The sequence below is a fragment of the Oryzias latipes genome, chromosome 4 (genome assembly GCF_002234675.1).
Source record: "Oryzias latipes chromosome 4, ASM223467v1".
Lineage (NCBI taxonomy): Eukaryota > Metazoa > Chordata > Actinopteri > Beloniformes > Adrianichthyidae > Oryzias > Oryzias latipes.
In genome coordinates this window covers 3,180,893-3,192,823 of record NC_019862.2, presented here as the reverse complement: position 1 = coordinate 3,192,823, position 11,931 = coordinate 3,180,893, and the positions used below count along the sequence as shown (strand labels likewise).

Here is an 11,931-nt window from a genome sequence, read left to right as displayed (position 1 = left end):
TTGTGTAGCAGGAGATCAGAATATTCGCTTTCAACTTCATCAAGCAATGCATGAAACTGACGGTGGTTCGATTTACATCAGACACCTGCCTGGCGGTCCGCTAAAAGCTTCCTCCTCTATGAGACTGTTTGGAGTTGTGCGGTGTATGGCCCACGGACAGTTCTCCAGCGCTGCCAGTTGATTGACAGCTCAAATTTTTGACAGCGTGGCTCCCGTATTTCCCACTGCAAGTGACGTACCTGCTGAGCATTACAATATTTATTCTACACATTCTTACAGCTTTGGAAAATGTTAAGAATGTTTGTGTCCTGTTTTTCCTCCTACAGAAACCATATTAAAACAAAAAATATATTTCTCTCCCCCATCTTTTTACTTTTTCAAACATTTTTGAAAATGCTCCAGGAAGCCACTAGGACAGCGCTAAAGAGCCGCATGCGGCTCCTGAGCCGCGGGTTGCCGACCCCCGGTCTAGAGGTTCAGGAAGTGGTTGCCTATCAGAGGAATGTACTGCTGCCGCAACCGAACTATTCAACATACAAAAGAAACTCCAGGAGAATACACATCCAAAACCCAGCCCATGTGTGGATAATGTTTACTCAACCAACGAAAACAAGGGGCTTCAAAGAGTCCACCACGTAAAACCAGTTCATCATGGTTACTAGAGAAAGTCACATTTATATTTACAGTGCGTGCTGAAACTCTATGCGTGATGGAGCCAACTTGGGCATGAATTAGTGAGACGGTAGACAGAGATTTGACAGGGATGACAGTTTGTTCACCACGTCTACAGAGATCAAATTACCATCAAAACCGGAGTCAATCAGGGTCTCGAACTCCTCCCTCGCTCCTGTGTGTACCACCAGGACCTTTACTGATGGCCGTGATGGCGGGGTGAAGGAGGAAACACGACTCACCAGGTCCCTCCTATACTCGAGACATCCCGAACAGTTTCGGAGGAAATGGCCAGACTGTCCACAGTACAAACAAAGCCCCTCTCTAATGCGGCGCCGTCGCTCAGCAGGGGGTGAGACGGTTAGTTCCCAGATGCATTGGTTCTGATGGGGGAGAGGAGGCTCGTTGTGGAGTGCTGGAGGGGGGTGGGGAAACCCACTCAGGAAGCGATGGGCGGAACCCAGTGTTGCTGCGCTGTTCACGACCCTGTGCCCTCATCTTCCGATCGATGCGGACCGCGAAGTCAATCAGCTTCTCCAGCTCGTCTGGTACCTCCCTCGCCGCCAGCTCGTCTTTGAGTGCGCAGGAGAGACCCTGAAGGAAAACGTCCACCAGTGCTTCGTCCGACCAGCGGGTGCTGGCGGCCAAAGTCCGGAATTCCACCGTGTCATCCACAACACTGCGAGAGTCTTGTTGGAGACGGAGAAGCTCCGCGGCGGCTGTTCGGTTGGGCGTGGTTGGATTGAACACAGAGAGCAGGTGAGAGGAGAAAACTCGAAACGAGCTGCAAAACTTGGCACCTTGGTCCCACTTTGCCAAACCCCAGCATTTGGCCCGACCGGTCAGGAAACCACTTTGCTCTGCTCAGAGGGGAACTCACTCAAAATTGAGCCGACAGGAGGACAAAAACGCTCGACAATCGATAGCTGTCCCATCAAATGGCTCCAGAGGTCCCAGCCGGATCTGGTCGGAAGAAGATGGGGAGATGTGCTCCAATATCGTGAGACGATCACTGAGTGTCTGTAATCCGGATTTATATCCCTGCAGTTCTTGGTGCAGAGCAGCAGAGTCCAGATCTGCAGATGGCTGGAGTAAATCTCTGTTCTCCAAACTTCCTGCTGGTTTTAACATGGTTGGAGCGTAATATAACGGGTGGTCAGATAGAATAAACCCAGAAGCAGGAAGACTCAAACAAATCCATCAAGTTTAAGCATTTACTTGAACCAAACAGAGAAGACGCTCCAACACAAAACACAGAGAGAACAGAACTTAAATAGGAAGCAACATGATTACAGGCAGCTGTGATCAATTAGTGAGGGACCACAGTAAACCTGCCAGAGAAGCAACCAAAAGAAACACTTCTAGAGGGCAACCATAACACAAAGAGCTTGTAACCTGTCAGCAAAAACTACAATCTATTGACATGATCGATCCTTTGTGTCGAAAGAAAGGCGAGTTTAGCGAGCTAGAAGATAGAAAAATAACTTAATTAGTCAACAATGGCAATTCAGAACAGTTCTCCAGCATAGAACAGGGTAAAAGAAGACATGACACTAACAACAAACACAGTTCGTTCCTTCCTTCCGTCCGTTCATCCATCCATTTTCTTGACCTGCTGTATCCATTGGGGTCATGTGGTCGCCTGAGCCTGTCCCGGTTACTGGTGAGCAAAGGCGGGGTACACCCAGGACAGGTCGCCAGTCCGTCACAGGGCAAACACATCCACACATGCACACCTCTGGACACTTTAGAGCAGTCCTGAGCATTATCTGGCCCGGGGACCGGCAATGGCCATTTGTTTGACTCTGACCAGCCCATGTTAGGTGAATGGGAAATCACAAAATAAACACATTGCCAAAATTTGTAAGATTTGAGCCAAATGAGATTGATTCCCAGCACCCTCAACTCTACCCAAAAGGATGCCGAAATTGTGACCAGCATTTTGAAGGGCTGCGGTGCAACAAAACATATTGGAAAAATGTCCGCTTAGGGTAAAAAGTATAAGATAGTTGCCGAATGCTGAGTATTTTTCACTGAGATTGGAAGTAAAGCCATGTGTTTAGTATGCGGGGAGCAGATCGCTGTACTGTGGTGACCGGGTACTCCCCCTTTTTTTTGTTTTTCTACACTTTATATCATTATCGCCCACAATGGAACAGACCGGAGGACAGGCACCAGCTCACCTTTACATAAACAGGATACTTGTATGATATACATGTATGCTGGAAATGTGTTTGTATGGAAACCTACACTATACAACCAAAAGTATCGGTTCACCTGCCTTATTCCTGCCACCTGAAGTCCCATCCATTCCTAACCCATAGAGTTCAGTATGATCCTGGTCGACCTTTTGCAGCTATTACAGCTTCAACTCTTCTAGGAAGTCTGTCCACAAGGTTGAGGAGTGTTTCTAGGAATTTGTGACCATTCTTCCAAACAGCATTGATGAGGTCACACACTGATGTTGGTGGAGAAGGCCTGGATCTCAGTCTCTGCTCTAATTCATCCCAAAGGTGTTCTATGGGCTTCAGGTCAGGACTTTGTGCAGAACACCCCACACCATAATTCCTCCTCCACCAAATTTCACACTCAGAACAATGCAGTCCCAAATGTACCGTTGTCCTGGCAACCTCCAAACCCAGACTGGTCCATCAGAGTTCCAGATGGAAAAGTGTGATTCATCACTCCAGAGAAGGCGTCTCCACTGCTCTAGAGTCCAGTGGTGGCGTGCTTTACACCACTGCATCAACACTTTGCACTTGGTGATGTGTGGCTTGGATGCAGCTGCTCTGACATGGAAACCCATTCTATGAAGCTCTCTGCATGCTGTACTTGGGCTGATCTGAAGGTCACATGACGTTTGGAGCTCTGTAACAGTTGACTGTGCAGAAAGTCTGTGACCTCTTTCCACAATATGCTTCAGCATCCTTTGAACCCTCTCCATCACTTTATGGGGTCACTTCATGTCTGAGTTGCTGTTGTTCCCAAACTCTTCCATGTTGTTCTGATGGAGCTGACAGTTGACTGTGGAACATTTAGGAGTGAGGAAATTTCACCACAGGATTTGTTGCACAGGTGGCGTCCAATGACAGTTCCACACTGGAATTCACTGAGCTCCTGAGAACAGAACATTCTTTCACAAATGTTTGTAAAAACAGTCTGCATGCCAGAGTGCTTGATTTGAAACAGCTGTGGCACGGCCAAGAGATTAGGACACCTGATTCAGATAATTTGGATGGCTGGGCCAATACTTTTTGTAATATATTGTATGTCAGAGGTGGGCACTGAGGGCCGCATTCCTGCATGTTTTCCAACATACCCTGCTCTGGCATGTTCTGCTTGGCTGGACACACCTGAACCAGGTAATCAGCCATGAGTAGGGCAAGACTATCTGGAAATCATGCCCACCCCTGTTGTATGTGTATACACAGTATGTGTGAGTTGCTCTGTATTTGTATTGTGTCTGATTTGACATGTATGTGTGAGGGTTTTTGCAGCCAGGTATGTTTGTAATATTTGAGTGCGTCTGTGGACAGGCCCTGGCCTTTTGATAAAAAATGACAATGATGAATCTCTGACAACTTGCTGCCTCTCTGAGCATTGGACAGTTGCTTCTGCAAAGTCCGTGGATTTCTGATAATGCACACTTTGAAGGCCATTATCCCCCTTATACCATGGTCACTTACAAAATAAATAAATATGAAATACATTTTTTAGAACTTTATTCTTGCTATTTTTTAGGTTCAAATCACTTTTTTACAAAAGGTGACTATTTGTTACGTGGTGTGGCGCGTTGTCATGGTAACAGCTGAGCGAACCTCGAGTGGTGTTGTGGTTCAGGTCCCCCAGCCGGGACTTGAACCAGGGGTATATGACCAGAAAGTATAATAATAACTTTTTAATCCACACCCAACAGCCAATCCTAATCGAGTATTCAGCTGGACCATGGTAGAACTGTCTTCATACCTCATGGATGCCTAAAGCCCACAAATGATTCAGGGAGTCATTCTATCAGGGTGGTACAGGTTTAAATGGAACACATGTGGAACAGATTTGTACAGGATACATGAGGAAGATACATTCACGTCAGCTTCTACTTAACTCCTGCTGGAGGTTCTGTAAAATGATTCAAATCCAGACAAACTGGGAATAACATGAGCTGTATATATACAAACATACAGTGAGGAAGAATTTGAAGTAGATAGATGTTCACTAAAACCATGAACGCCATGGACCTGAGCCAACAGTCCAATATATACATAAACAACCATGTTTCTTTAGGGAAAGTATTTGAACTAATGATTGAGACATGTTTAATGCACAGCTTTTGGTCATAAAGTGGATTAAGGCCAGGCTATTTACATTGTGCTTCTTTGTCTGTGTGCGAGTAACTTTAGTTTTTTTTAAATAAAAAAATTGAACAGTGGAAACTGCTCCTTGTGGAGCCATTATTGCGAGGCAGCAGATGTGCATTAGTAAATATCCGGCAGGTTGGGGTACGTCCGGTCCCAGTATCCGCCTGAGAAGAGCCAGTCCTGGGAGCGGGTGTGGGGGTTCTGGCCTTGTTGAAACCACCTGGAAAAAGTGCAGATGTGTTAGAGAGGCAGGAGGTGGACGAGAAGAAAAGGGCTGAAGGAGAGGGAAGGCTTCATCTCAAGATCAGTTAAAGGTGATTATCCTTAAGAGCGATAGGGCAGTGAAGGCCTGATGGGGATGGAGGACACCTGTGATGTTTGAGTAATTGCGAATAGTGCCAGTAAGTGGAGCTCTCATGCTGGTGGAAAAGAGGGGAAGATTATCAGCTTCAAACCGTTCAAACAGTGGCTCTACACTCAACACACAGAAAATAAAAGAAAGCTAAACAGTGGGATGTAGAGAGAATCCTAATATAAAAGAACAAAAAAACAGTCACACTTTCTTTTCTTTCAAAAAACAACATGAAACCAAAGATAATTCATGTTCAGTATCCACTTTTTTACACTTGTTAACATGCTTCCATTTTGCAATCACAGATAAAAAGAAGGGGCTGCACGGTGGCGTAGTGGCGTAGTGGTTAGCGCTCTTGCTTCACAGCAAGAAGGCCCCCGGTTCAAGTCCCGGCTGGGGGATGTGAAAAACACAACATCAATGGGGGACCTTTCTGTGTGGAGTTTGCATGTTCTCTCCGGGATCTCCAACTTCTTCCCACCGTCCAAAAACATGCTACATAGGTTGATTGGTAACTGTAAATTGTCCATAGGTGTGAGTGTGAGAGCAAATGGATGTGTGATTGAGGATATTCTACCCTGCGACAGACTGGCGACCAGTCCAGGGTATCCCTTGCCTACGCCCAAGTCGCCGGGATAGGCTCCGGCAACCCCGTGACCCCGAAAGGGAATAAACAGTTAAGAAAATGGATGGATGGAGATAAAAAGAAATGATTCATTTCTAAGAAATGAAAAAACTATATACAAACAAACTGCTTTTAAAGAGGAAAGATGGCCATGGATATCTAAAAAGGATCATCAAATGTTTCAGAAAGTTGAACAAAACTTTAAAAACAAAGTCTCTCTCACATAGAAAACAGCTTTGGGAACTTTCAGGTTCAGAGACTGAAATTCCTAATAGAAAAAAAGAGTGGACATGATCTACATGTCTTTCAGGATTCAGGAAAATGATCATGAATCATGTCCAAAGAATGTCTTGGGGGTCTGAAATGCAAAATACCAAACTAAAGACATGTTTTTTTCTTCGTACTGTTCTTCTATGTACAGCTGTTAGTTGCTAGAGAGCAGGACGCCCTGGAGGATGACTTTAGTTTCAGGTAAGAGGCAGAACCACACCTGCTCACATCATTTATGTCATGTACATTTAACAGCAAGCATCACTAACCTGGGGCCCAGGGCAGGACTTCTTTCCATCAATGCGAGGATGACACAGAGAAGGAGGAGGAGACAGCATATTAAAACATGGAAGTGCAACAACCGTGCAAACAGAAGCAACCAAACTGCATCCATTGTTCATGCAGGAAGCATCAAGGAAGGAGAAGAATTCACCTCGACTTCCAGTCCTCCTCAGATTTACTTCGGTTTTTGCGAGCGGCTCTTTGTTTCTCCTCCAGTCTCTTTTTCTCTTCACTGGCGAGGTCTGTTGGATCAAACCAGCCAGTCACAACAGTCCCACATGGCTTTGCTCGACTGAAGTTTGTAACATTTTTTTCTGCACACATTTCTCACGGTTTTGCAATCATCATGATCACAGTCGCTGATTAAATCACTGCAACCTGTTGGGCCACCGACATTCAGCTTGGCTCAGTTTTTGCACAGACAGGAGCGGAACATGCTGGATGTTTTTATTGGTGTAAAGAAAACGGGCTTATTATTTCTCCACGGTTGTGCTTAACAGTAAATTCAAGTCATTTGCTGATGCGTAGGGTTTTTTGCCTGATATTATTGCAGAAATTCTCCCGTTTAGTCTGACTCATTCTTGTTAAAGGGTCTTCTCTTGTAAATGTGAGCCTGTGGTTCTGTTTTCTATTTGAAGAAAAGAGACCTTCTCTTTCCAATTTACACGCATCCTGAGGTGATGTCAGACAAATGTTGCACTAACTCCTCTCGAGTTTGGGAGAAATTCTTCTAGCTTTCATGTGTGACCTCCAGGCCATTCCGGTGGTCTCCAGTCAGAAGTTAGTTGCAAAGCCAGGCCCCCACAATGTTCTCTGGCACTTTTACAAATGTTGAAACCATCAGCAAAGTGCTTTGACTCATAACAGAAAATCAAAGCTCTGTGGGACTAAAGTCTCTGAATTTTCTTCAAGCTAGCACAAAGCGGGATGCTGCCGTCCAGAGCTTCATGCTCTCAGCATTTAATTAGCGCTACTCGGCATTCCTTGCATCCTGTGGAAGCGCTAACATTTTCCCACACGTGGTTTTGTTGGGGTTAAATCCTGAACCACAATTGAAAGTGTCTGCCCAGATCCACAGAACCGGTTCTGATCAGCAGCAAGAACATGTTTACCAATGTTGCCGTTCTCCATGGCGCGAATGTCAGGTCTGAGCCTACAGTCGGTCTGGGGAATGACTCCCTCCATCTCTGGGGTCAGCTCATTCAGCTGCATGGCGAAGCATGTGAAGCTGTACATCTGCAATAAAAACACAACTTATGTTAAAATGCCATAGCTTGTGTGACGCACACATCGTGCACAACGGTGTAGCACCTGGGTGGAATTGGTGGGTCTGGGAGCGATTCTCCACAGCAGCTGGCTGCCAGGAATCACCTCCACAGTGTCTGCAGCTGGAGAAGGAACGTCCTCCTGGTCTCCACTGCTGCCCTGCTGTCAGTCAACAATCTTATCAGCCTGCAGGAGTCTTTATTAAAAGGGTTCTCTTTCTACTCAGGGGTTCATACCGCTTTGCTGGATTTCTTGTCCTCAGAGGATTTCTTGTCATTTTTCTTGTGAGCTTCAAAGGCTGCCGTGTTAACAACATGGAGACACTCTGTCCACTTCCCATAGAGCGCACACAGCTTCTTTTTGCTGTAAAAAAACACAAACACACTGTCAAACAGCAGAAAGGATTTCTGACCTGGGAAGGTTCTGCACCTGGGGGGGTTTGGATGTTTCAGTGCGTCAACACACAGGTCCGTTGCTGAACAACGGACCTGTGTGTTGTGAGTCTGCCTAACTTTAGCCGTATACGTTAAGGATAAATTGGGATCCAGTCATCTTCTTTTCTACACTCTGAAGTTTGTCTATTTTGACTTTCATTTCACGCTTGTGCAGAAACCCTCCAGACCGACTCTTTGCTGAAATACAGTTTAAATACCAAGAACTGTTCTTCTGCAGGAACAGACAGCACCAATGAAAGCTCCATTTTTATTTTTTTTACTATCACTGATGACTGGATGGATGAAGAGAATAAGGTCAGCTAAAAGAAAGAGTATTCAGATCTGAAATGTTTTCATTAAAAGTGTTGAATATGGTTTTGGTTGTTGCTGATAAATCTTTGGATAGCAGTCAGCACAGTGCTGCATCCTGTCTTCTCTAAAATAAGCTTTAGTTGTCATTTGTAAGCCATCATGCAGACATGTTTGCAGTTTGATTGTGAAGGTCTAACACTGTTTTTTTTTACGAGCATAAACCAGAAATTCTGAGAATAAAAGGGAATGAAAAAAGGATGAATAATTCTATTTGAAGGCAACTTGATGAAGAATGTCTAAAAAATAAAAATAAAAAGCTTTTTATTCCTCAAGAGTGTTCTGTACCTTTTATCAAAAATATGACCTTCCACTTTGTGCAGCTCTTTCCCAAACAGTCCACATGGTTTGAAATTCAGGCAGCACTTTTCACCAGTTCTGTGGAAAGAAAGGAAATAAAACATTTTTTTCTTTACTTTAAAAACACATTAATTTTGGTTCATTTTTTGGCCCACGTAAGCCTAACCAGATAACAGGGTTTGATTCCACAGACAGACAGACAGCAGTTTGGTTCCATGAGAACACAGACTCAGTTCTGTTCCAGGCTTCAGGTCAGACCACACTCGTGCACACGGACGCGGTTACCTGTGGTTGATCACCTCCACGTTTCCGTACTGCTCGATCCACAGCTGACCCACTATGATGTTGTGAACACAGCAGGTAGGATTTGTCCACGTATAGGCTTCGTTGTACCTTGAAGACAAACTCATGCCTTAGGTTGGACGTTTCACGTGTTTAGGGAAAGGCATGACTGCCCAGACATAATGAAGCCGGATCCTTTTTATTCTGTCACTTTTCCTCAGTTTTCTGAGGGTTCTTACTTGGGGAGCTCCAGGGTGATGGTGCCTTTTGGTTCAGCTTCAACACTCTTGCCCCAGAACTTCAGCTTTGGGTAGATGGATCCATGAAACACAAAGTCTTGCTTAAGGCCCTCAGCATGGAAGGCGCTGACCGGAGGATGGTGGCTCACCTGCTCGGAAATGAGCCTGAAACCCAGATCCTCTCTGAGAAAGCACGAGGGAGAGCATCAGTGGGAGTTTGGGAGCTTTGTGCAGAAGCTCCTTGCAGCCCACCCACCTGACCAGCTCGTAGGTTTCCCCCAGCAGAGGGTTGAAGGGTTTCCCTGTGCGCTCCCACTGAGAGGCCACGGCGGACACGGCAAACGCAGCCACACACTGCCAGCAGCAGATAAACACACCAAAGCCACCAGCATGAGCCTCTGAGCAAGTCTGAAACCAAGTGCCCCCACTTGTCCCCAGAGAGGACAAATACAAACATGTTTGTTTATTGTGCCACAGTCACAACCGTCCAAGGAAGTTCTTACTTGTTGAAATTGAAAAACATTCTGAATGCTAAGGAGTTTTTTCTGCACATAAACACCAGACAGGTTTTGGCTGCACGGCAGCATCCAGTGCAGAGGATTTTATCCAAGTGGAGCAACATTCTCTATGTTCAGACAACAGATATTTTGCAGCCGATAGAGTATTGGATAAATATTGAATTTATTATGTAGTATTGGATGTTCATCTTTGGTGAATTGATTTAGGGTATTGATAGATGTGTCATCAGGACGCTCTGCAGACACACCTTGCACCTGAGAGCAACAGTCTTTTGACCGTCCCATGTGTTGTGTTACTCCACAACTGAGTGTGCAAAGCAGACAAACACAAACGGATGAGTGGAAGAACATCTGAGGATGCTGGTGAGAGGTGCTGGGTGCAGAAGCGGAGGAGTTCGCTCATTCAAGATCAACTTTATGCAATGAATTGACGTTACATGCTTTGTGTTGTGCAGAACATGGAACACTGATGACAAAGTGTCCAGGACCTCAGCACTGAGTCTGTTTAAGCAGCAACAGGAAGGTGAACACTGCGAGGGTTTCAAAATGACCTTTGTTAAAGAGCTTCCAAGAAAATCTATGCATGAACACAGAATATAACAACCATTTGAAGGCAGCAAATGTGTTCCCAATCACAAAAATACACACATGAAGAAATCTGGAGTTTTACCTTTTTATAATTCAAACATAAATGTAAACACCTGATTGGTAAGTTTGAGTCTTTTGCAAAGTCCAGCAGTTATGGAGTTTTAAATATATATTTTAAAAAAAATACACTTTTATATTTTTTTTACCCAAATCTAATTTTTGTTCCAGAAATGTATAGAAACTGCAGAATTATGTGTTTTCTCCACTCAGATCATCTTCTGATCTATTATCAAAGTTTTCTCAGTGGTCTTTTCATTATGATTTTGCGGTTTATAGCCAAAATCATAAAACCCTGTGTGTGTCGTTTTCTTGGACATAGTTTCTGCAGAGCAGCAGGAGTTGATTAGAAATTCACCTCTGGGTTGTGGACGGGGTTGATGGCGCATAGGTAACCCTCTGCTGATATTCCATCATCCCTTTGTTTACATTCTCTCCCACTAGCTTGCTGCCCCTCACAACATCAACCTAATACTAGCTGTACAACAAAACTGACAAGCGACATCAGATCTATCCAGCCGTCCAGTTCTGATCCAGATTCCAGCTCAGACAGGAAAACAAAGACGTTCATGGATCTGTTTGTCTGACAGTGGATGATCAGAATGGAGCAGAACTGACAGACTTTGGCTCCGCCCATTTCAGTAGCTGTGTAAAGTGAGAGCTTTACCAAATTGTGGGTTTTCATCTGCTCCTAATCATCATGAATTGAATAAAGAAATGCTCAGAAATGCAGTAGCAGTTTTAAATCCTTAAATGTCTTCCAGCATGAGAAAATGTTCAAACACATGTTAAAAACACCAAAACACTGTTTTCATTGGAGTGGGTCTTTAAAAGTAAACTAAAGGATGCCATTATTCACATGACTTGTTTATATACGTGTCAGTTTTTAAGTCCCATTAGCTAGTTTGTTCAGCACATTGGACCCATCCTTTGGGGGAGCGGTGAGCTGCAGACACAGCCGAGCTCGGGAACCATTTGGTGGTTTAACCCTCCAATCCAACCCCGTCATGCTGAGCGTCAAGCAGGGAGGCACTGGGTCCCATTGTTAGAGACTTTGCTACGACTCAGCCTGGATTTGAACTCAAATCCTTCCTTTCTCAAGACAGACACTCTACCGCAAGGCCACTGAGTATAGTCTACCAATCTTGTAACTCCCTGACATTTTAAAAAACAGGCTACACTTTCCAGTCATGTGTGAGAGAAATCAGGCAGAAGACAAATGAAGTTGTAGAGGTGGAAACATCCTATATGATGTGGAGGAAGCCTGGAAGTGAGCTTGTGCACTTTACATGATACACTGTTAGATTAAGAATTAAACTGGC

General features: G+C 44.7%; 1 protein-coding gene across 8 annotated transcripts in view; it reads right to left on the bottom strand.

Annotated features, from left to right (window-relative positions):
• Positions 1–4,681: 4,681 nt before the first annotated feature.
• The window catches only part of LOC101166541 (oxysterol-binding protein-related protein 1), a 34,031-nt gene continuing 26,781 nt past the window's right edge, over positions 4,682–11,931 (bottom strand). For 4 of the 8 annotated variants that reach the window (XM_011473721.3, XM_020702936.2, XM_011473724.3 and 1 more), the window contains 10 exons: positions 9,703–9,800; positions 9,447–9,629; positions 9,211–9,318; positions 8,914–9,003; positions 8,059–8,185; positions 7,868–7,984; positions 7,669–7,792; positions 6,708–6,798; positions 6,544–6,564; positions 4,682–5,247 (listed from right to left, as the gene is read on the bottom strand). In XM_011473721.3, the coding sequence (XP_011472023.1) occupies positions 5,145–5,247; positions 6,544–6,564; positions 6,708–6,798; positions 7,669–7,792; positions 7,868–7,984; positions 8,059–8,185; positions 8,914–9,003; positions 9,211–9,318; positions 9,447–9,629; positions 9,703–9,800 (1,062 nt within the window). In that variant the 3' untranslated portion in view covers positions 4,682–5,144. The remainder of the gene's footprint in view (positions 5,248–6,543; positions 6,565–6,707; positions 6,799–7,668; positions 7,793–7,867; positions 7,985–8,058; positions 8,186–8,913; positions 9,004–9,210; positions 9,319–9,446; positions 9,630–9,702; positions 9,801–11,931) is intronic. The other 4 variants (XM_023953967.1, XM_023953964.1, XM_023953965.1 and 1 more) reach the window with 4 other exon arrangements.